This window comes from Saccoglossus kowalevskii, chromosome 13 (genome assembly GCF_978046115.1).
Source record: "Saccoglossus kowalevskii chromosome 13, keSacKowa6.1, whole genome shotgun sequence".
In the NCBI taxonomy this organism is placed as follows: domain Eukaryota; kingdom Metazoa; phylum Hemichordata; class Enteropneusta; family Harrimaniidae; genus Saccoglossus; species Saccoglossus kowalevskii.
In genome coordinates this window covers 29,765,802-29,791,586 of record NC_140653.1, presented here as the reverse complement: position 1 = coordinate 29,791,586, position 25,785 = coordinate 29,765,802, and the positions used below count along the sequence as shown (strand labels likewise).

The following is a 25,785-nucleotide window of genomic DNA, read 5'->3' as shown; positions in this document are numbered from 1 at the left end:
GACAAGCTACATTGTACTATAATTCTTTACACAGTTTGTTTTAAAATTGGAAACCCTGAGGCAACCATCATAGGCATGTAATGTAGCCTGCAAGAATGAAATAAAACATTCCAGGGCAATGTTTATCTAATTAGACAGCATGCATAGTGTTATGAATCACCAGTCAGTTGACTCTCTCTGTGCTGTAGTTACTCCAACTCTGGTAGCTTAAATCAATGTTTTTGTTCCATTGCCTGTGGTCTTGGAATTTATTTGAAAGAAACTGCCACAATACTGAACTGTACCGCATTGAGGCACAACTATTATTTTTCCATAAAAATGTGAGAGACAGGCTAGCGAATCCAATTGTTTCTTTTGCTGACTTTGACATGTACATACTTTATAAAGATATTCCATTAAATATGTGCAATATATACCATGTTTGAAGTTACTTTGGCTTTTCCAGTATAATGCAGCACAATGTCTGTGGTTGGGTTCCATTGCACCATCTGTCAGTTATTCCCGAATGATTCTATACAACAGACAGCATCAAAATATAAACCCATTTAAGTTACTAACAAGGGGGAAAAAAAATTGTTTTATTATTTGGAAAATCTCTAAAAGTTACTACCGGTAAGTCTTGATTTATAACCAAGTAACTAGAGAAAATGGATTTCCACTGCAAGACAATCATACTTACCATTTTTGCACACCCATTTAGTTTATATTTGGGCGGAGCGGAGCGGGAATCTCAGACAACTAATAAACAGACTGGCAATCGGTCTAATCCCCGACAAATTGCGATTACAGTCTCGCATGCATTTCAGTTCACCTGGAAACGAGAGTTTTATGCCGAGTTGCTGAATAATATGTTTTAGGAAAGTAACGATTATCTTAGTAATGTTCTTGAATGTATTAAATTGAAAATATGTATAATATCAAAGCAATCAGACTTGCAGTTATTTACCAAAGATATCATGAAATGAACAAATCTAAGAGGCCTACCCAAGTTACATATACACCAACTATCAAAACATTAGGCTTGTAGTTTTCAAGAAGTCGCAAAAGTAAAACATGGACGACACAAATAAAGCTTATCAGGATTTTATTTCTTATAATAATACATAATCAGTTGATGTATAACTGTACATAACCTTAAATTAACTGTTTTGTTCATGATACGTGGAATCAAAGAACTAGAATTTTTTAATCATGAAATGTGATGATCAGTAACATTCTATTGACTAAAGAAAATCTGCCTGGCCATTTCAAGACGTGAAATTTGCTATAGTTTCAAGCTTTTCTAATTTAAAGAACCACTAGTCATTTTTTTTTGGGGGGGGGGGGTGCACTTGGCAACTAACTATAATTTTATGCATATGAAGATTTTGAATTTAGACCAGTCATGTTAAAAGAAGAAATACATGCAAGAATAACAGTTTAGCTTGGGTCACATGAAATCCTCGTATTCATCTCCAAATTGTGAGTAGTCTTCCAATTCATCACGTTTGGAAGCTTTTAATCCACCTGGTGCTGGTCCTTTCTTCTTTTTCGTTTTCCCTTTGGCCTGTAATCAACCAGAATATCTATTTTCTTATACAAAATTTGATGCTTTCATTCATAGGTTATTTTTGTTTGAATTTTAAAAATATAATGCATGATCGTCATACATGTATTTTAAAATTGGCCTTTCAAGCAAGAAGAAAAACTAATATTTGTCTGCTATTTGAGATGCACAACATGAACCACAATAATGAAGCTTGTAATACACTTGCGGAAAATTTGATTTTACCTATAAAACAATTGGCCCATCTCATGTAACCAATGTAAATACAACTTTTACTAACAAGTCATTGTCAATGACACATCCCCGTTCCGTTCATATTTGAGTGACATATACATTCAAAGCAGATCATGACCGAAATGCACCTGCATATGTACAACACATTGTGCTAAATCTGAACAAAATCCATCCATACATGACTGAGATCCGGTTCTGGAATTGTGAAAATACGTGATTTTGATGCATTTTCGGCCTTAAAATGGCCATCATTCCGCTATTGTTAAGCAGATCATGAAACAAATGCACATATCTATTTGTGACATGATGTACCATGTGTGTGTGAAGTTTGAACTTGATCAATCCAGACATGTCTTGGATACGGATCCAGAACGGAATTCTTTAACAAAATGGCCGCCAGTCGGCCATTTCGAACTTGATCCGAAAAAAAAAAAGACGTGCATCAAGGTCCTATTATGTTTAATGTATGTACCAAATTTGAACAAAATCCATCCAGGCATAACTGAGATACGGGTCCGGAATGGTGAAAATGTGCGATTTCAATGCATTTTCGGCCTTAAAGCGGCCCCCATTTGGCTATCGTTAATGAGATCATGAAACAAATGCACATACATATTTGTGACATGATGTACCTTGTGTGTGTGAAGTTTGAACTCGATCAATCCAAGCATGTCTCAGATACGGATCCAGAACTGAATTCTTTAAAACAAAATGGCCGCCAGTCGGCCATTTCGAACCCGATCCCAAAAAAAAAAACGACGTGCATCAAGGTCCTATTATGTTTAATGTACATGTATGTACCAAATTTGAACAAAATCCGTCCATGCATAACTGAGATCCGGGTCCGGAATGGTTAAAATGTGCGATTTTGATTCATTTTCTGCCTTAAAATGGCCTCTATTCGGCTATCGTTAATCGGATCATGAAAAAAATGCATGTGCATATGTCCCATATAATGTGTGATGTATGAGTGAAGTTTGAACTTAATCGGTCCATGCATGTTCGAGATGCAGGTGATCACGGACGGACGGACGCACGGACGGACGCACACAGGGCAAAACATAAGTCCCCGTTTTCGGACTGCGTCCGAACGGGGACTAACAAAGACTCCAGACACCTGGATAGGGTAGAATCAGCTTGGATTGAACCAGCCTCACCTTATTTGCTTTTGCTTTTTCACTTGAAAGAACGTTTAATGTACTACCCAATCTTTTCACATCCTCTGCCTCTACTGGTAAAAAATTAATTATGCAAATAATTAGATTTACATCTGAATATGGTTAAAGGCAAATACCATATTTGCTCTATTAGAAATGCAACAACTCCAATAGAATCCATAAAAAACAAAAATTACATTAATTTTGTTCTATACTGAATCATTAAAAAATTACTTATTTTTACCATAGAAAAATCTCATGTGCTACTAATTGAGCAAATATGATAAGCTAACATATCCAATGATCACTTGTTACAGACACTCCTGGTATACGTTAACTCATCTTGTAAAAAATGTGTTTTATTTGTACTAAGTTTGAACGAAATGCTTGATTTCGATGATTTTTTTAGCACAAAAATGGCCACCATTCGGCCATGTTGAATTAGATTGATGTGCATGTGTAAAGTTTGAATGTAATCGGTTCAGGGATGTTTAAGATATAGAACTGGATGGACGCATGTACAGATATCAATCCACAAGTCCTCATTTTCGTATGGTGTCAGAATGGGGACTGAAAAAACTACATGGCTGCCAGTCAGTCATCTTTAGTGTGATTATGAAACAAAACCTCATGTGCCATATAATGTATGAATAAAATTTAAACAAAATCTGACAAAGCACGTTTAAAAATACCACATTTTCCAAAAACAAAATGCTGCTCGTCTGTCATGAATCAAATCACTACATGCACATACAAAATTTATGTACATAAAGTACTCGGTTTTTTGCCCAGACCCCATGTCAAACATGGCTAATTTGCCTAACAATATATCTGATTTGCATAATGTTATTTGCATAATAATCAGTTCCTCCAACAAACATTGTGATAAAATAACTGTTACAACCTATTTGCAAATAATTAAAGACAAGATAGTCTGATGTACATGTATTTTATATTATTAACTCCTTGTATTTTATGTATCAATTAGAAATAGAACAGCCAAAAAAAAGCAATGGAAATACTTATGTTATAACCAGATAGTAAATAAACTATTATCTGGAGAGGTAACTGATTTATCATTATTTTGCTTACAAAAAGTATAGTCAGTTTTGTGCCCATGTCACATGATGTTGGGAAAATATCATTTGGTTAAAGTTAAGTATGCAAGATTGCGGGTTATCAAAATAAGAATAAATTATGACAATATTTTTTTTCTACAACGACATTTCAAAACTAAAGTCAGTGATTTTTCATTGATCTATACCTTATGCGTAGTGCTACGATCACCGTAACATTGACAACCGACAGTATTGCATTGAATGGGTATTCACTGCTGCTTATGCGATCATCAACATATTTTTTTTGGTGTATAGATACACAAATTGGAAATGTTTTGTTAATTAAAATTATTCATTGACGAATATCTTAGACATTACATCAAAATTACCAATGAGATGTACTAATCATCATTGTTACCTCAATCAGAATCCCCTTTGTAACCCAGCATGCATCGGTCGCCATGTCACAATGTGCATGATGTCACCTTAGGGCAGGGTTCTTCAGTACTAAGGCACTCTATGAACAAGGTATTTCTAGAGGACAGGGTTCGTTTTTTTTTTGGCCGTCTTGTCTTTACTTTGATTTATTCAGTTTTCTTTCCGAAGCGACTTAATTTAACTTTTGGTAATCAGTGTCACTGGCAATACAGTAGTAAAAAACTGCCAATAACTGCAGTGCAGCAAATTGGTATAGATCTTCCTGACGTAAGCTGAGTTTGTGATTTGTGAGATTTTTTGTCACATTGTTGCTATTACGTGCAATTGGCAAATTATTAATACTCTGTCTCCTTCAGAGGCCAGGGGAAAACACTGACTAGGTACCTGCAAAGAATGAACAAATTTGGTTCTGAAATATGACTCCGAATGCGGATGAAGTACTTACAGCCAGCACAGCAATCTCTGAAGAGGTTTTCAAGGAATGGAACATAATAAGGCGTTTTTTCATATCCGAGTAATTTTTCAGTAACTAATTTGCAAAATTCTTCGAATTCTTCATGATTTGATGGGTTCATGGAATCTATTGTTTTTCGGTTATCATTTTCTGTAATTCCTAGAGAGAAATTAGATTGATAAGAGCAAATTATTAATAAATGTTATGATATATTTTATCTACCATAGAACCAAAACATAATAGTATTTACTCCTCTCAAGGTTTCCACACATAAACATCAACCTAGTACCATATCATTATTATGGACAAATATCTCAAATATACGATTTGGTGAATCAATAATAATAACAAGCAGCCTATCAGCTGAGATAGCTCCGCTGTTAGCAATGCACATTTCAATTAAAGAACTGAAGACATCATTAGAAAATGAACAATATGAATAGTATCAAAGCAATCGGACTTACAGTTTTTAACAAGAAGTCGAAAATATCACTTTTTACCAAAAATTACAAAAATATTCACCAAAATAAATAGAGAATTGAAGATATCATCACAAAACAAACAAATCTGAGAGAGGTCCACATGTAGTACCTATATATGTAATATCAAAGCAATCGGACTTACAGTTTTCAACAAGAAGTCGAAAATATCACTTTTTACCAAAAATGACAAAAATATTCACCAAAATTAGAGAACTGAAGATATCATCACAAATGAACAAATCTGAGAAAGGTCTACATGTAGTATCTATATATGTAATATCAAAGCAATTGAACTTTTGGTTTTTAACAAGAAGTCGAAAATATCACTTTTTACCAAAAATTACAAAAATATTCACCAAAATTAGAGAATTAAAGATATCATTACAAAATGAACAAATCTGAGAGAGGTCCACATGTAGTACCTATATATGTAATATCAAAGCAATTGCACTTGCGGTTTTTAACAAGAAGTCGAAAATATCACTTTTTACCAAAAATGACAAAAATATTCACCAAAATTAGAGAATTGAAGATATCAACATGAAATGAACAAACCTAAGAGAGGTCTACCCAAGGTACATATACATCAAGTATCAAAGCATTCAGGCTTGTAGTTTTCAAGAAGAAGTCGAAAAAGTAAAACATTGACACGGACGATGGACAATCACTCATATGATAAGTTCCACTCGACAAAGTCGACAGCGGAGCTAAAAATAAGCCATGCATGGCATAGTTTTGTTTATAGTAATATAGCCATGTCAGGAATATGGTTTTTTAACATTAAAATGATTGACATTTGTATCTGATCGTCAAACAAGTATCGTTAAAATCCTATCATAAACAGCGGTTTATATTACAATGTATCAAATAAAAAATTGGGATCAATAGCTCAAGTTCGGGATGCGGTTTCTATTACGTACATATTGCAATCACTAAATGGGCGTCATTTTTTCCCCACATCACTTGCACAAAACAAACAATACACCGTACAATCTTTTGAATGTAAGCGTAACTCGGGGAATGTCAGGGAAGAGTGATAAACGTCATGTCACAAAAAAACTGTTTACATGAAAAAAAAATACTCAGTATATTTAATGTAATATGCATTTATTTTTTTAATTTTCTTCATAACTGAAAGTATATTCTGACAGGAGTTTCAAATAAAAACAAACATTAATGCATTGCTTAGTAGAAAATGATGATGGTACGACACTAAAAAAAGTATGGTACATGCTTCGGCTCACAAGTAAATAACTTACTTGTTTTCGAAGTGTTGAAATTGTTGATTATTACTCAGTAGTGACGCACGAAAAATAAATTCGTTGAATTGTTATCAAATGCAAATAAAATTCAACTTAGTTTCACCGTAAGCGAATTATTTCGGTCACATGTAAACGATTGATGCGACATCCGCCATGTAGTTTGAATGCGCACGAGACTTTACTTGACCGGGAAGGTCAAGTCGCTAATTAACCAATCAAAATGCTGGATGGTGCCCACGTGTTCAAATTACATTAGTTCATTTAAATATGTTAATGACAGGTCACCGACTTCATGGTGAACGAAACCCGGAAGGGATTTACTGATAATGTAGTGCAATCTTTTGGCTTTGATTTCCATGGAAAAACGACATGACTTTTTTTTTTTAAATCAAGAAATTAGTTGTTTTCGAAAGATAAACTGAGCATTGAAAAAGAATTTAACAGTTTTTTGGTGATAACAGCTCATTGTCGAAAACTTGCGACACACGGGCGTATTCATAAGGTCATAAGGAGTATTGACAAAAGTTGTCGCAAGAACAAAAGCAGTTTCACTGCGTGTTTGACATCCTAACACTGAACAATAAGGAGGTGTGAATATTTTTAGGCACGTTGTCGAAACAAATGAATAGGATTAGGAACAATGTACCAGCTGGTTGAAACAAAGTCAGTCACGATCTTGTTGAATTGGGGGTGCGGTTAGTAATAGGTTCTTTTCATGTTCTCCATTTTTGTTGAGAACTCTTTAACACTGAAGCCGAAATCGGGGGTGCGGTTACTATTAGATATGCGGTTTATACTAGTATTTTAACGGTACTTGTTCATATTGAGAGATATTGCTCTGGAACAGCATTCAAAATCAGCCATTTTTAATACATGTATATATATATATAACATGATGTATACAAATATACAAAATTTGAATATAATCAGTCAAAGCATTTAAGAGATATGGCTCTAGAAGCCCAATCATTAAAACAAAATGACCGCCAGTCAGCCATTTTGAATCCAATCTGAAAAATAAAATGACGTGCATCAGGAACCCATAATGTCTAATGTATGTACCAAGTTTGAACGAAATCCATCTGTAAACAGCCGAGAAATACTTGATTTTTAGGATTTTTTAGCACAAAAATGACCGCCATTCGACCATCTTGAATCAGATCATAAAACAAAATGATGTGCATCAAGGTCCTATAATGTCTAATGTACATGTATATACCAAGTTTGAACAGAATCTATCTGTAAACAGCCGAGAAATTGACTTGATTTCATCTTGAATCAGATCATGAAACAAATTGACGTGCATATGTATAATACCATGTATGATGTATGTGTGGAGTTTGATTGTAATTGGTCCAGGCATTACTAAGATACAGGTCCGGACGCACGTACGGAGGTCAAAACACAAGTCCCCGTTTTCGGATGGCGTCCGAGCATGGACTAAAAATCTCTATAAAGACAATTTCTATGAAGTAGCTTGGGTGGGTTGCTGCTATACACAAGTTTGTAGTATCAAATGTAAACAATAAACATATTTAACTTTGATATTCATGAAGCAAACAAATCCAATGCTAGCAAATGAATAACATGCTTACCAAATGCTTCCTTAGCTAGTTCTAAATCAGCATCTTCTACTACTTTTTGTTGCCTTAATTTTTCTGCTGCGATTTCTTCTGGTGTAAGTTTTTTTTTTGCCTTTGAAAATAGAGAAAATTCACATAATGATTTGGTAAGATGGGACTGATATAAGCAAGAGTTTTATATCAAATAACTAAGAAACAATTCACAAGTTCAATTTTTATACACCTTGTGCACAAAACAATTTACCATGTTCATAAAAATCTGCATTCATTTCAATCGTTTTCCCTTGTATGGGCCAGGTAATTTACATCACCAACGTTGATGTTTTCATGATTATTGACTTCACATTAACTACTTTTCTTTGTTAAAGTGCATGTGAAATGTCCACCCACACATTTCCTATTTTGGTCTTGTGTTCCAGTTATTGATTTTTTGATTGAAAATGATGCCCTGTGTTCGAGTAAATTTGACATATTTCCTGGGTTGTAGCCACGCAAACCTATTCTATCTGAAGTAAAAGGGTGCCGCCATCAAATGCCAAAATACGAGAAGCCATACAGTTACGCTATACTTGTATAATACTGCATAATTTAACGATACGATATATATTTTTTGTCTGTGATTTATTGAAATGTTTTGGCAGTTTTGGCAATGCGAATATTAATAGTGTGAGAATTTCCACCTTTTCAAACGATCCAAAGCTGTGACATTAGTAGACGAAAGCTGTAAAATCAATGGGAAAAAGTTGGGATGGACAGTCTTATACCAAACATCTATTCTCATTTATGAAAGAACAGCTTGGGTTTAAAGCAAGTGCCTAAAAAATAAACCTGGCACACCATGTTCACCACGTCAGCTTTTAAAAAAGAAAAACGTCGGGTAAGTTTTTCAAATGTTTTGAGAATCTGAGAAACGCTTTGTTGAGGCCATGTAATTTATGTTATGTAAGAGGTTGTTTTGTGATGAATGACGACTTCACACTTCTGTGATCTTTTTCTTGCAATTTGAACTGCATAAAAAGTGGGCTGTCAATATTTTGCGACCATGCATTTTTTAATGTGATGGTGTAATTTTGACTATCACGATAACTCAAATCACACTCTGAGTTTTTGCTGTGTTTCGCTCTCAATTATTTTTTTTATCCAATCAAACACCTCCATTCATGCACTTTTCCTCACTGTGACCCGTATGTCAATTCACTTACACACGGCTATCATTTTGTGACTGTGATTCACTTGGAAAAAATCGAAATAGACATAGTAATTGTTAAAAGTTCCGTGGCAATAGATGTCAGCACTTCAACAGACTTCATCGACCACAATACAAATGACTGATTATGTAGTACACAGTTGATCGCAGAATGTGGTAGTGAGGTACCAGTTACCCTCACAGAATGGGCTAGTGAGGTACCAGTTATCTGCTCAGAATGTGGCAGTGAGGTACCAGTTACCCTCACAGAATGGGCTAGTGAGGTACCAGTTACCCTCACAGAATGTGGCAGTGAGGTACCAGTTATCTGCTCAGAATGTGGTAGTGAGGAACCAGTTACCCTCACAGAATGTGTCAGTGAGGTACCAGTTATATGCTCAGAATGTGGCAGTGAGGTACCAGTTACCCTCACAGAATGTGGCAGTGAGGTACCAGTTATCTGCTTAGAATGTGGTGGTGAGGTACCAGTTATCTGCTTAGAATGTGGTGGTGAGGTACCAGTTATCTGCTCAGAATGTGGCAGTGAGGTACCAGTTACCCTCACAGAATGGGCTAGTGAGGTACCAGTTATCTGCTCAGAATGTGGCAGTGAGGTACCAGTAACTCTCACAGAATGTGCTAGTGAGGTACCAGTTATCTGCTCAGAATATGGCAGTGAGGTACCAGTAACTCTCACAGAATGTGCTAGTGAGGTACCAGTTACCCTCACAGAATGTGGTAGTGAGGTACCAGTTACCCTCACAGAATGTGGCAGTGAGGTACCAGTTACCCTCACAGAATGTGGCAGTGAGGTACCAGTTACCGTCACAGAATGTGGTAGTGAGGTACCAGTTATCTGCTCAGAATGTGGCAGTGAGGTACCAGTTACCCTCACAGAATGGGCTAGTGAGGTACCAGTTACCCTCACAGAATGGGCTAGTGAGGTACCAGTTACCTTCACAGAATGGGCTAGTGAGGTACCAGTTACCCTCACAGAATGTGGCAGTGAAGTACCAGTTACCATCACAGAATGTGGTAGTGAGGTACCAGTTACCCTCACAGAATGCGCTAGTGAGGTAACAGTTACCCTCACAGAAGGTGGCAGTGAGGTACCAGTTACCTCATAGAATGTTGCAGTGAGGTACCAGTTACCCTCACAGAATGTGGCAGTGAGGTACCAGTTGCAATTTGAACTGCATAAAAAGTGGGCTGTCAATATTTTGCGACCATGCATTTTTTAATGTGATGGTGTAATTTTGACCATCACGATAACTCAAATCACACTCTGAGTTTTTGCTGTGTTTCGCTCTCAATTATTTTTTTTATCCAATCAAACACCTCCATTCATGCACTTTTCCTCACTGTGACCCGTATGTCAATTCACTTACACACGGCTATCATTTTGTGACTGTGATTCACTTGGAAAAAATCGAAATAGACATAGTGATTGTTAAAAGTTCCGTGGCAATAGATGTCAGCACTTCAACAGACTTCATCGACCACAATACAAATGACTGATTATGTAGTACACAGTTGATCGCAGAATGTGGTAGTGAGGTACCAGTTACCCTCACAGAATGGGCTAGTGAGGTACCAGTTATCTGCTCAGAATGTGGCAGTGAGGTACCAGTTACCCTCACAGAATGGGCTAGTGAGGTACCAGTTACCCTTGCAGAATATGGCAGTGAGGTACCAGTTACCCTCACAGAATGTGGCAGTGAGGTACCAGTTATCTGCTCAGAATGTGGTAGTGAGGAACCAGTTACCCTCACAGAATGTGTCAGTGAGGTACCAGTTATCTGCTCAGAATGTGGCAGTGAGGTACCAGTTACCCTCACAGAATGTGGCAGTGAGGTACCAGTTATCTGCTTAGAATGTGGTGGTGAGGTACCAGTTATCTGCTTAGAATGTGGCAGTGAGGTACGAGTTATCTGCTCAGAATGTGGCAGTGAGGTACCAGTTACCCTCACAGAATGTGGCAGTGAGGTACCAGTTATCTGCTTAGAATGTGGTGGTGAGGTACCAGTTATCTGCTCAGAATGTGGCAGTGAGGTACCAGTTACCCTCACAGAATGTGGCAGTGAAGTACCAGTTACCGTCACAGAATGTGGTAGTGAGGTACCAGTTACCCTCACAGAATGCGCTAGTGAGGTAACAGTTACCCTCACAGAAGGTGGCAGTGAGGTACCAGTTACCTCATAGAATGTTGCAGTGAGGTACCAGTTACCCTCACAGAATGTGGCAGTGAGGTACCAGTTACCCTCGCAGAATGTGGCAGTGAGGTACCAGATACCCTCACAGAAAGTGGCAGTGAAGTACCAGTAACTCTCACAGAATGTGGCAGTGAGGTACCAGTAACTCTCACAGACATGGTATTACCTCTTCTTCAGCAGCTTTTCTTTCTTCAATTTCTTTTCTTCTTTTTTCTTCTTTTTCTTTTATTCTGTCTTTCAATGGCTTCTTTTTCTTTACCTCAACAGCTTTTACTTCTAATGGAAAATGACACATAAATCATCAGTGAGAGGCTCAGCCTCACAAGATGGCGACTTGTTTGGCATTTCGCCCATATAGGTGCAAGGCTGCTGCCATTTTTTCACTTGCAAATGATTTACAAAATTTGAATAGGGCATACATGTATATGATATGCCACAATTGAAAATGTCCTGGGTTCATAGGCTGAGCTTGAACACCAAGAAAGGACTGTCGTGTTTACTAGGTGAGTATGTGTGCCAGATATTACTATTTTTAATTTAGTTGATTCACAGTGAGGAAAACTTCTATAAATGGTTGACATGTGCATGTGTCCCCACGTGTCATTAAATTGCTATTTATTTGCAGTGAACATTTTGTAGATACTTGCATTCAGGTTTTCTTAAAGCTTGAATTGATTCATACATACATATCAGATCAGGAGATCAGTTCTCCCAAAACTAGCTTAGGCCATGGATTTATGATCTTAAATTTCAGCCATTTCCAAATGAAAAGAGTGTGATTAGCCAAAAAGCGCCAGAAATTTTAGATATCTAATCTACAAATTATTATAAGCAATACATACCACCAGAATCATCTTTTGCATCATCTTCCTCAGATGATAGGTCCCAAGCATCCTAAAAAGCAGACATTAAGAAAGGTTATCAGTATTAATGTGGAAAGTTTGTACCTACATGTACATGACAGACATTAAAATACAACTGAGCTTGGATTGCAAGTTGGTTGCCTTGACAACAGATTAACTACTTTTATTCCTGATCCATATTAAGGGAATTACCATAATTCAAGCCAGTGCAGCTTCTTGCCATATTCTAATAATTTTGATATCATTGCTTGCTTAGTATTTTCGAATTTTTGTAGAATGTTGATTTTGAAAAAAATAAACCCAACAGTAACTGTCTATTCCAACTAAAACTTTTTACAAACTGCAGTACGATAATAAAAATAATTGTGGGAAGAGTTCCTTTTGTACCCCCCATCCTTAACCCTACCCTAACCCCACCATCCAGCACTCTCCATTTAATTGTACATTCCCCTCCTAAGGACATCTATAGTTATCTAGAGGGGGCATATACAAATGAATTAGGTAACTGGGAGTGAGTGTTAGAGTTAGGGTTAGGGATAAGGGGGTACAAAAAGAACTCTTGCCTATTCCTGTGGTATGCATATTTCAACAAATTATTAATGACAGCATGTTTTTATCAGTTTTAATCATGTTCCCAGGCCATCAATAGACTGTGCTGGTGGCCGTTAACACAAGTTTGACTGTATGATCTACATGTAGAATTGGCAGGTTTAGTAAAAATTTCACACACTTGATGACAGCACTGTTCTAATGCAGCTTTGTAGAAAGTACGCAAACCTGACAGAAAATAACACTGACCGTGTTATGCACAAGCTAGATAATCAAAATACTTAGTACTTTTGTTTTCCCCCAAAAAAACGTATAATACAAGTTAGTTATTTGATTAATTTAGATGCAATCAGATATTCAAAATTAAGCAATTGAGAGTTGTTGATCTGACGAGACATACTAACACAGTTATCCAATCAAAGACTTGGCATCCATATATTATATACCGGATTCGACTGATACCCCGCCCATACTAAACCCCGCCCATGGGCAATGTTTCAAATAGTGGGCGATGTTTTGATCCACACATTGCCTGACTGAACCTACAAACATTTTTACAAACCCAATTTTCCTGTTCGACATCTTGTATCGAGCGCGCTATTTCAAATATGACACTAACAATAAATCACTGTGAAGTCGAAAAGCATGAAACTCCAATAAAACAGATGCTGTATACAAATTGTTGTTGCGTATAATTACTCGTTAAAATACATTTCATTTATGTTTATTAGACTCGAATAAAGTCTACGCTTGAAAAGAATGTTATTTACGAAGTTTAAAATAGCCAAGCCTTCCTGATTCGAGCCCCTTGGTAGTTATCAGTAATGTTTAATCTTTGTCTGTATTGCATTCCAGACAAAATGTCGGTAAACAAGAAATGGGCAAACTAAAATGTCTCCTGCATTTCACATGCGACATGATTATTAAAAAAACACAGTTCAGTGGTCGTGTACGTTCTATAAATCTAACCTTGCACACGGAATCTTGTATTGACATGTTTTTTTTCCAAAAAAGATGTTCCCTTACAGTTAACCCCCAGTTAACTCTTTGCGTTCATGCGTCTGTGAGAGTTGAAAGATTTTTTTAACAAATGACAAGTAACTATATTGATTTGCGTCAAGCTGGATGGCCCGAATTTAAATATCAGTGCGTGAACTCTGGAGGTCATTGCCCAATGCCACACGTAATTCAAACGCGTGGTTATTAGAGTTCAGACTAAATGTACGTGAATATTGCGATCGAAGTGCGCTGTCCTGAGTTTATTATATTATAGTGAAATTTAACTTGACGCATAGTATGGTTTATATGACATGTCCACTTCATTTCGAATAAAATAATTCACCATTGGAACATCGATGAATCACAAGTATTTAAAATATTTTCTCCGTCGACTTTCCGTAGATACCTGACTTCTATCCCTTTTAATGATTTAAATGCGCCCATGTTTATGTAATTATTATGAATGCAATGCATTATCAAGTCGGTAATATTGAAATATTCACAAACCCAATACCCCGGGTCAGCGCCCTAACAAAAGTAAAAAATAACTTGGATTTGCGTAATTATCATGAAAGCAATACATTACAAAGTTGAAATATTCAGAGCCGGTACAATATTGTAAACAAATTTGCGTAATTAGAAAAGCAGTGCACTAAGTAAACGACGTTGATATATTCAAAGCCAGTACAGAGTTGCATACAAGTTGCGTAATTACAATACCATCCGATATAATAACAATTTTACTAGATCGACGCGCGGACCATGAAAGAAAAAAGGTTGCTAAGGTAACGCGCCAGTTCAGTGCGTGACTTGGGGTCAAACATCAGTCAACACACACTAGATGTCAGCATCGCCGCGCAGCAAGTTTCGCAAAGAAGTACCCGGTACTTTAAGTTCAATTGCGTCCCAAAATGATGCCGCTGATCACTCAGTTGTCGCAGCGTGTGTTGTATCATGTCTATGATGCACCCTGTTTCGACTTTGGCTTCCTTTTCCTTCTTAGTGCATGTTCTTGTTCACGTAAAATGCGACCTCTCACTAGTGTATTAAAACACTTTGAATTTATACTTTGCATGATTATATAAATTTGGTCAACGCGAAACATTATTTTTTCTAAACATTTTCTGAGACTATTTTTTATCAACGCAGGGTTATTTTTCCAGACAATATGGGCTTCGTAATATCTGCCAAAACATTGCCCAGGCGATCTTTTGGTCCACATTTTTCTAAAAAAAAATCGAATCCTCCATAAGATCGCCCCGGCATCAGCCGAATCTGGTAGTACCGATCAATCTTTCAAGACTTTGAGCATGGCCCAAAGCCATTGACGTTACGTTACGGAGTGATGCTTTCTAATTTTATCCACATTTACTGAGAAAATTTTACAGTATGATATATACATGTATGCATTATCTTTTTCCTGTGGCATGCACTTTGTACATGTAGTTATGTTCATGACATAAGAAAAACAGATTGAAGTAAATGTTTAGATGAAATTCTCACTGGTACGATGTGATTTGGGATCAGCAGAGATGTACATGTACTAGTAGTTTCGCTTGTTAATTTCTGTGTATAAAAAGTGAGAGCATAAATTATGAAGGATACAAATTAAAATCTTCATTTGAATCCGGTGAATTGAAAGGAAACATTTGATAATTATTTGTTTTCAAATGAGTTGAGATCGCGAAGTATGGTAATTCTAACAGTGAATTATATACTAGTACAATGTAATTGTTGATAAGGATATTGTTCTTAATAATTAACAGGCTATAAACCAACAATACTGTGGTACATTACATTTGAGGGTGTATTCTCAAAGACAGACCAGAACAGAAGTCAACAAAGAAGTTTTGAGTTCGTGACCTAGGATAAACAGTCTTTTAGGAATACCAATGTTAATGGATTTTACACAGACAATATGGTCAACTTTTCCTAACTGAGAGATAACAGTAAATTTTTTTCTGTCTAACTTCTACACAACTAGTAAATTTAGCGACTAAAGTATAAAAAATAAAGTACAGTATGAATATTAATTGGGAATAATGGTTGTCTAATCTGTATTTCGTGGAAAAAGCCACTGGAACAGCTGGATTGTGTGCATTCACACATGAACAAATAAACATATTCAAATGTTAATACTAAAACTCAAGTACAACGTTAGCGCCTTAATTTCATAAGCTGTGTGTCACCGCGCGACAAGTTCAAGTGTGAGAGACTTGATACACCTATGAAAGACAAGCGGAAATGTAGCCCAGCGCACGCCGGCGCGGTTGGGAATAACATACCTTAACGTCGTCTTCTTCGTCCTCGCCTTCCCATTTATCAGTTACTGCTGGCTTTCGAAATCCGGCATCCGGGTCAAAATCGTCAGCATCTAACAAAATATACAAATATGTTTTTACTTTTCAATGAAAATATGCATGATATGTTAGCACTAAGAATATCTCACCATGTGGCTGATAGACTCACCCCAATCCGCCATTTTGAAAACTGTATCACGCAAAGCATCACGGGAACAAAGTTTCAATAAAACTACCAACAGCTTGAATCGCAAGTAAGTTAAAGAGATTTTGTTTGTGTATTCATGTGGTACTGGTAAATAACAACTTATTTTATTTTATTTTTAAATAATTGACCACTTCTTCAGGATAAGACCATGTTCATTTACCTAATATAACTTTCAAGATGGCTGTGCAAGTTGTAGGCGCACGAGTAATACGTACCAGTACTATTCGGCGACAGATACAAACGCACATTGCCCTATTATTAATAAGGTCGGCAGACACGGTAATCAAATTAAATCGGCTCAGGACATAATTTTGCCCATTATCTGCAAATTCTTATTCGGATTATTAGATAATTGTTCAATATAAACGTTTGTATTGCAATTATGCATCGCCGGGCGGGCAACTAAACACAGTACGCAGTAGTCGTGTTAGGTCTCGTCATCTTCGAAATATACAGTTTCGATATAAATATGCTTGGCAATATCTCGTACAAGTGCAGCAAGTAAAACCCACATTCGGAACATTGCTTCTTTTACTCAGGCCGCCACGTATCCGTCTGCAAGTGCAATCAGTTAAATTTTGCATGACATCCGTTTCCTAGGGCAACACCCAGTACTGCCATAATGTCTGCTTGTCTTAAATTGAGTTAAATAGGCCAATTTGTAGCAATAAGCATTGGTCGATTGTTGTAATTCTATAGTAGTTGAAGATTATATATATATCTACAATTTAATCAATGAAATTTTATTACTATGGAATACTTTATTTTCGCTGGAATTAATTTTTGCGGAAAAGGCTTTTTGGGCATTTTGTATGGAATTTATTTTCACTGATTTTTGATGAGTTTAATGTGAAATATAGTAAAAAAAGTATATTCGCTGGATTTTATTTTCACGGAATCATCCCTCTGGCGAAAATAGCGAAAATAAAGTATTCTACAGTATATGCAACAACCGATAATTTATTTTGTAATAATATTGTTCATGCAGTTTACCTCTGTAACATTTTTGAATTCACTTGCCTCCATACTGAAGTCATGTTGTTTAATCTACACAGCTATTTATGACTTCAATTTATGGTTTTAAGAGACTTGTGTTTGTCAGTCCTTTATTCAAACCTTAATTTGTTTTTGTTTTTAATTCTGATAATTTATAAATATGTTGTTAAAATTTGAATTGCAACAATTGTAAATATTTTTCTTTCATATTTAAAAATATATATATATCTATCCTGATCAGGATATTTTTCTTAATAATTAACAGTCTGACCAATAATTCTACATTAGATTTGTATTCTCAAAGACAGATCAGAACAGAAGTCAAGAAAGAAATTTCGCGAAAAGCATTGTCTGTTATTGTTGGCGATTAGTCCTCATGAAGTTTTGGGTTAATTTATTTTATAATAACATTGTTTATGCAATTGATTTATTATTTTCTTTTTTACTTGGCTTCATAACAAAGCAATCTTATTTGATCTGTACAGTTATTTATGATTTCAATTTATGGGTTTAGGAGAACCATGTTTGTAAGTCTTTTTAAAAACATTTTTTCAATCTTCCCAATCTTTATTGCTATGTTGTTAGTAAGTTGAGCTTTATTTTTGTTCACAGTAAAACATGATCAGAAGTATGGGATATATACATATTTGGACAGTAAATATTGAATTTTTTACATCTGACAAAGAGCACCTACTAAATTTGCAAAATAACTGGTTACATTGTAAACCGATTTAATTTAACAGAAGACAAATTTTCATGAGTTGGTGAAAACTGCCAAATTTTGTAGCAGTGAATATTTCTCTGAGGTCCTACGACAAGAAGGGTCAGTGACTTTTGCAAAATTTTTTCTTTACCAATAAAATCTTACTGTCACAAACATTTCTAGCGCTGGAAATTACTTGGTTTAAAGTCTGTGTACCCCCTTTTATGTATTGGTGGCATCTATAGTTTATTTATAGTCCATTCATCACAGTGTGTCCAGTTATATATGTTGATATACTGTACCAACATTTACAGTTACTTATTTATTAAAACAAAATAGATACCTATAATTATTTATTTATTTATTTATTGGTTGACATTGCTGTTATTTCTAAACATTGTTTCATATATTTTGCAAGTAGTAAATGTATTATTTTATTGACATCAGTAACAATATGTCATTTGTTTTCATATTAACGCAGTGGGTCTAAATCTTGTCAGAGTGATTTCCTTAAAAATTGTTAGGTAGTTTTCAATTTTCAAATGTTTTTTGCGAAAGACATGTACATGTATGTTCTTAGCCTTTTTTTTTTATTTTGTACTGGCTATCATGTGTGGTTTGAATTTGTTGAGTGATATTATCTGCTTTTGATGCAGTAAATGCCAACATTAGTGTGTTTCCATTCCAACCATTTATTTTAGTGTAAATTTACTGTGAAAGCCTACTTCAATGGTATGTATTAGTTGATTTTGCTAAGCTGTTGTAATAGTTGATGATTTCTTTGATAGACAAACAAACATGTAATGAATTATTTTATTCTGCAGATCTCATAGTGGGTTACATGTATGTCTAAATAAGATTTGGTGATGTGTTGGCTTTGTGACACAAAAATTCAGGTATACTTATTTTGCAGATTGTATTAAATCCTGTATGAATATGGATGCACGGGTTTAAAACACATTTGATAGATTAGAAACACTGATTATGAAGTCATAGAAAATATTACATGTATCATTATCTCACTAAAACCTAAATATATTCACCCATGTTTCTGTCAAGTTACAGATTTGGTACAACTGCAGTATGTCATAACACTATTCCTCATTTATTTTTTTTGTTTCAGTAACCATGGCAGCAACACAAATGGATGAAGCTGCAAGCAGTCTGGATGATGTAATAAAACCCACCTTATCATTGGAGGATGTTAATGATTTAGTCAGTCGTCTTTACAACATTACTGCACAGAGTATAAAACAGCTAGATAGCTATGATGACCAGAACTTTCACATTGTTGCCAAGTCAGCAACTAGTAAGAGATCTGAGTATGTTTTGAAGATAATTAATGCAAACGATTCCAAAAATGAGGTTCTACTCGATGCCCAAACACAAATGATGTTACAGTTAATTGAAAAAGGCTTTGTTTGTCCAAACCCGATACGACTGCCAACTGGTGAATACATGACACTGGAACCAATTAATGGCCAAAAAGGTAAACTGAATTTTTGTATTGATGCTTCATTGCAAGATTTTAGTTACAATTGTCTTTTGACAATGTTTCCTATTGTTAAAATAGCGATTCAATGGACATGTCCATCATTTTGTTGCCGTAACTCAAAATCAAGGCTCACAAAGCGTCTATTAAGAAGAAGAAGTTCATTTTTGGCCATTTTGATGACAAGTATTTGTGCATCATTTATATCATAATAATCAAATATTGGTTTTCATAAAAACGCAATAAAATGAGTCCTTTGAATGTGTCCGTAGATAAACAATTTATTGTCAAAAATCAGATATTTTTCTACGTTCTGATGTCGACAGCTATATTTAGAAAGTAATAGTATTTTTGACATTATGTGAAATAAAAGCAATGGATGTTACACATGTATCTACATACAACACCTTTCTCTGTTGTTTTTTTTGTTTCCAGGTTGCTTTAATCACATGGTGAGACTACTTAGCTACATACCTGGTATGCTTTACAAATCTGTAGACATGACCTCTGATTTATGCTATCATGCAGGTCAGCACCTTGGTCGTATGCATATGGCCCTCAAGGTAATTGTGGTTTAAGCATCCTATTTGCAGAATCTGATTTGTGTAGGATGTATACGGTTCATCTACGATGTGTCATTTGTGTATGATGTGTATGGTTTGTGTGTGGTTTGTATGTGGTTTGTTCTGTGTATGGCTGGTTTGTGTATGATGTGTACAGTTTGTGTGTGGTTTTTGTATGATGTGTACAGTTTATGTGTGGTTTGTAGAATTTTATTACTTTATCATTTCATAATACTAACTATGTTATTCTGTTTTCTATCTAATAGGGATTTCAACATGAAGGTTTAAACAGACCTGATTTTTTATGGAATTTAGTGAATACTCATCGTCTTGAAAAATATGTAAACGTCTTCAGTGAAGAACGGCAGAAAATTATCTTGAATTTTTTTATTAAGATGTTTAAGGAAAAAGTAATACCAAAATATCCATTGCTTGCAAAAGGTTAGTACTTATATTATAGAACATGACAAGATGGCTAATTAAGCCCTGTCTGATAGAGTCCAAAATAGAAATTTGTGTTTCATGTTCTGTTCGTGTATCGTTGTGCAGTACAGTGCAGTGCAGTATTTAATAAGAAACCCTGAGATTGATATAGTACTTGTAGTATTAATTGAGAACCATGAATATTAATTAATGTTTTATGTAATTACTGATAATCTAATTGTTATTGTTTACCAGCATTAAAAATACTTTTGCCCTGCATGTGTATTTGTGTACATGTTCCCTTGTTGACTATTATAGTATTAAGGTAGAATTCTACTCATGTTTTCAAATACCCAGAATTTATTCATTCTCCAATAAATTGTACTTTACTTGTAATTAGCAATAGAAGATATTAACTTAAAAAAAGTTGGGGTCACCAGCTTAATTTTTGAGAAAAGGATGGTTGTATTTTAGTGGATAGTGGCCATTTTGGCAGTATTATTATACTGGTAGTACTTTTACCATAGGCTACTAATAATGTCATATCTTAAATTGTAGGCTGGTGGCATAGGCTGAAAAAAATGTATATTGTGAATGATGTTGTACCTTTTGTTTTTCTCCATTATTTCAAAAATATGGGTTATAAAAATTGGCAAAAAATGCAATTTTTCTTTAACATTGTGCTCTATAGAGTTATTCTACAAAAAGAGATTTTTTGAAAAATATTAGGACAAATTTCTCAAAATATTTTTTTTATATTTATCTACACATAGGCTGTTTCGTTTGATATTCTGTGAGTTCTAAAGACAGAAGAGCTACATTGATCACAAGATTACATGTATAAATAAACCATATATTCAAATTTAAGTGGACAATACAGCCTTGATGCCATGAGTGTCAACTTGATCCCCAACTGCTATCAGATGAAATTTATTTATACACATGATTTACTACTTTTGTGCAAACTCATGGAAATTGTGATGTAAATAATGTAATATAAATATTTTTTTTGATAGGTGCCATTCATGGTGATTTTAATGAGTTCAACATTCTTGTTGCTCCAAAAGAAGTGAACAGTAACATTGTAACTGGAAAATCAGGAAGCTGCACTTATGAAATATGTGGTATATTAGATTTTGGTGATGTCCAATACAATTATTATGTCTTTGATGCTGCCATTGCAATCATGTACACAATGTTACAGAGCCAGGATCCTATCACTGCTGGTGGTCACGTGCTTGCTGGATACCTGTCAACATTTCCTTTATCTGAGCTTGAGTTGGATCTAATATATTATTGTATAGGTGCTCGGATTTGTCAGTCGCTGATTTTAGGAATGTACACATACACTCTCCACCCAACTAATACATATTTACTAGCCACCCAAGAAACTGGTTGGAAAGTATTAGAATTATTGTATTCTACTTCAAAAGAGGAAATTGAAAAAGCATGGAACAAAATTGTTTCTAGTAGCTGCTAATTAAGGATGATAAGGGAAGATGAAACTTTTCAAATGTCATTTTGTCCATTGTACCAGTAATCTAACAATTCATGATATCTACTTGGAAAGTCAAATCATGTACTCTATAAAGTGATTGTCCTATTTTATTTCTGCCAGCCAATATGGGCAAGTCAAAAGTTATTAGTCACGCATGTGTTGAAACATGTACATTGTATGTTAATAGATAATTAATTCCCCCAATACACAGACCTGTAAAACATAACATTCAGGATTCAAATTTATTTAGTTCTCAACAGTACCAGCATTTTGACATGTGCAATTGCCAGTTTTTTTCAGATTGAACAGTTATAAGTGATTGTCGTCATTGACAATGTCCCATGCCTTTTTCTTGGAAACCGTTAACTCTATTGCTTTCATACATATTTTCCTTGGGTGGATCTCTATGAGATTTAACCATTTTGTGATGATATCTTCAATTCTTTGTTTTTAATGAATACTTTTGAATTGAAATATTATTTTTGACTTTTTCTTGAAAACCGCTACTCCAATTGCTTTGATACCTTGGATGGACTTTTATTTGATTTAGTTCATTTTGTGACAATAGGGAAACACTACTAATTAACATAGAGTTTTTGAATCCACAGTTTTTAAAGTTTTTGAATCCACACTTGTAAACAAAGCCGAGATTGTTTGTTTATCTACTATGATGTTTATGTAAATATGCATCTCCTTATCTGCTCTTCTAAAACAGCGGAACTATTTCGACCATCGAGTCACCTGTTTATATTTGTATTTTAAACATCCCTGTGTATTATCTAAAAATAGAACAAAATAAATAATTATTTTTGTAAAATATATAAATATATATCAAATTGAAAAAATCATATAAATTGACATGTAAATAGGAATATTGAATTTATTTTCCTTGCAAGGAGCAATAGCTAGTTTTCATTGAATAACATTAACATAGGTTTTGCATTTTGCATTATCATGTCTGCACCAACATCACACAAAATAAAATAAAAATTTAATTTAATTCCCGAAGGTACTAAGAATGATGAAAACATTTCGTTTTTTGTTGATGATAGTTTTAATATTTAACAAAAAACAACAACATAAGTTGTGTATAAACACTGGGGTTACGCTGTGCTTAAAAAGCTGATTCTATTATGTGAACACATAATAGAAATTCTTTAAATGAGACCCCTTTAGATTTTATATGTCTTTCCTTATTCATTAGGAGAACATTCTTTCATATATCTTTTTAATAGTGGACAGAAATTTTTAAATTTCTGGATTTTGAGTGCCTTGTCAAATACTTCTTTTATCATTGACATCTTAAATGACTGTAACCTTGCTTCTTAAGCTGTTTGTATTGAATCTATAGAAATGTATGCTTTTTCAGTTTGGCTTAAGTACTGTGACTACCTACAATAAAGTGAATTACAATTTCAAAAATATCCTGGAAGCTGTTAAAGTTCATGTCAAAAATGTGCCAGAAAAAGACAATGCTGACGTGGTATGCTTATCTGATTGGCTTCGTACAGTGAGAGGTAAAATTAAATCTCACATTACACACTTCATTCGTCTTTCCATGTTGTTAAGCAGTCATCTGTTTTGGATGATTTCTCAGTAATGCTGGAACCAGCTTTATTGAAAAAGCAGGCTTTCTATCACAAGAATGGTACACAAAGATGTAAATCCATTGTAATATAATTCACAATACAAGGATGTTTTAGCAGAAATATGATTGAGTAGCATAAATATACTGATCTTGTATTTGTTACATTTTCTCAATTGTTAAGTTTGGTTGCTAAGGGTCACAACATGTACAGATTGCAATTGTGTCTAAAACAATATTTCGTTAAGATTTGGTAATATTGATGTTATATTTAAACAAACATTTTTAAATCACAGTTATTGTCACTTTAGGACTAATAGTTGACGCACTATCTTTGAGTACTAAAAATGTGCACTTCATTTGGGCATGATGTTATCTCTATCAAAGCACTGTCCTATCAAGACAAACCTCGTATATCACCCATTTCCATCAAAGTTATTCTGAACATCGCAAAGGATTTGTAATTACTTAAGCAAAAGTCATCGAAACAGAATGGCTTTTCATACCACAAATATGAAAATTCAATTTGATATGATTCTGAACAGAATCTGAACAGCTGATAGGGCCATAGTATGCCGATTATTATACATATAAATGCTGGACATTATATGACATGTAAATATAAGTATATACCGGTAAATACGCTTAATAAAATGCAGTGCATCAGTGGTGCTGTGCATAGAATTATTAAAGGCGTTAATCTAAGAATTGTCAAGTTCCAAGCAGAGTTGTATCATGTAGTTGAGTTGCCATGTATAAATCTGAGTCATAATAATCGTTACTGTCTATAATATATGTGGATAGAGTGCAGTAAAACAACATGAATATAAACATGTTAGTATAATTGAATAAACAGCTGTCGTAAACTGACAAATTAGTAGACAGTGTTATAGGATGTAAACTAATATTTTAACAATACATATAGCAATCAGCACCGACAATGATATGAATAGCTCAATTTCCAAAACATTCCAAGTTTCAAATAACTTGATAATCAGGTACCATAAAATTAACGGATAAGTTTTTCATAGAAACTAGTTATTTATGTTCTAATTTATTCAGAAATCCATCGTAATCACAATTGCAATTAAAAGAACAATAATTTAGGAGTAACAAGATCTGGTCTGATCTAAAGTGATTGGAACAAGTCGATGTATACCAGTACTCTCTAGCTTAATTTGCATAGTATGTATTTCAATGATCCGTGGTACATCGTGGCCATTCCAGGATGTAAACTCGTTCTTACAATTAACTAAAAACAACATTAGTATATTAAGCCCATTTTATATGATATTTCAATCGTGTGCATGCGACGCAAAACTTAATATATTGCAAATATTTTGATTTCAATTATTTCCATGGGATAGCAAATTTAGTATTTTTTGCCAAATTTGTAATTCATTATCAGTATCAGTGTTCAAATTTTCGCGGATTAACATTATGGCATTTTACATCTGTCAAATAACGGCCAAATAAATACGTGGAATCAATTATTACTAAGGACCTGGCGTAGAGTTGGAAATTACTCCAAATAAACAAATGTCCAATTCGGGAACAGGATAATAGTATATTTGGTTATTGATGAAATAGTAGGGCGCCACCAGACGGTCTGGCTTCGCAAATGCGTCGTGTTTTTCTCATAAAGTTGACGCTGATTGTGCACAAAGGAAGCCGCTCATTCCGCCATTGGATGGTGGCACATCGTGTATGTGGTGTTTACAAAGGGGGTGTAGATGATCTGTGGTACATCGTGACCAATAATAAAATGATTGGTTGTCCAACTGTGGGCGTGTCTTTTATTTCTGTGCTAAATGTGCAACTCCAAAATCCCGCCATTTATTTTTCATGGTTGTTCGAATAGTCGTCTGCACCAGTATCGCGAGTTCTAAGTTTGGTTTACTATGTTGGCCGCTCGACACCTTATTCACCACCTCTTTCTCGGTACCGACGCCCAACTCGGCGTCCTGGGGAGGATATCTACTCACCTCGATAC

The 25,785-nt window shown here is 34.9% G+C and overlaps 2 protein-coding genes across 2 annotated transcripts; one reads left to right on the top strand and one right to left on the bottom strand.

Annotated features, from left to right (window-relative positions):
• Positions 1–1,067: 1,067 nt before the first annotated feature.
• Positions 1,068–16,577, bottom strand: LOC100370745 (eukaryotic translation initiation factor 3 subunit J-A-like). Its single transcript, XM_002730801.4, has 8 exons — positions 16,494–16,577; positions 16,310–16,398; positions 12,456–12,507; positions 11,780–11,889; positions 8,227–8,326; positions 4,879–5,046; positions 2,938–3,011; positions 1,068–1,546 (listed from the first exon to the last, which is right to left on the bottom strand). The coding sequence occupies exons 1-8, from the start codon at positions 16,504–16,506 to the stop codon at positions 1,430–1,432; spliced, it is 723 nt and encodes a 240-aa protein (XP_002730847.1). The 5' UTR covers positions 16,507–16,577; the 3' UTR covers positions 1,068–1,429.
• Positions 16,578–19,054: 2,477 nt separating this feature from the next.
• LOC102807082 (hydroxylysine kinase-like) lies at positions 19,055–23,629 on the top strand. The gene is made up of 5 exons (XM_006811610.3): positions 19,055–19,127; positions 19,355–19,720; positions 20,159–20,286; positions 20,553–20,727; positions 21,726–23,629. The coding sequence occupies exons 2-5, from the start codon at positions 19,360–19,362 to the stop codon at positions 22,187–22,189; spliced, it is 1,128 nt and encodes a 375-aa protein (XP_006811673.3). The 5' UTR covers positions 19,055–19,127; positions 19,355–19,359; the 3' UTR covers positions 22,190–23,629.
• Positions 23,630–25,785: the final 2,156 nt, after the last annotated feature.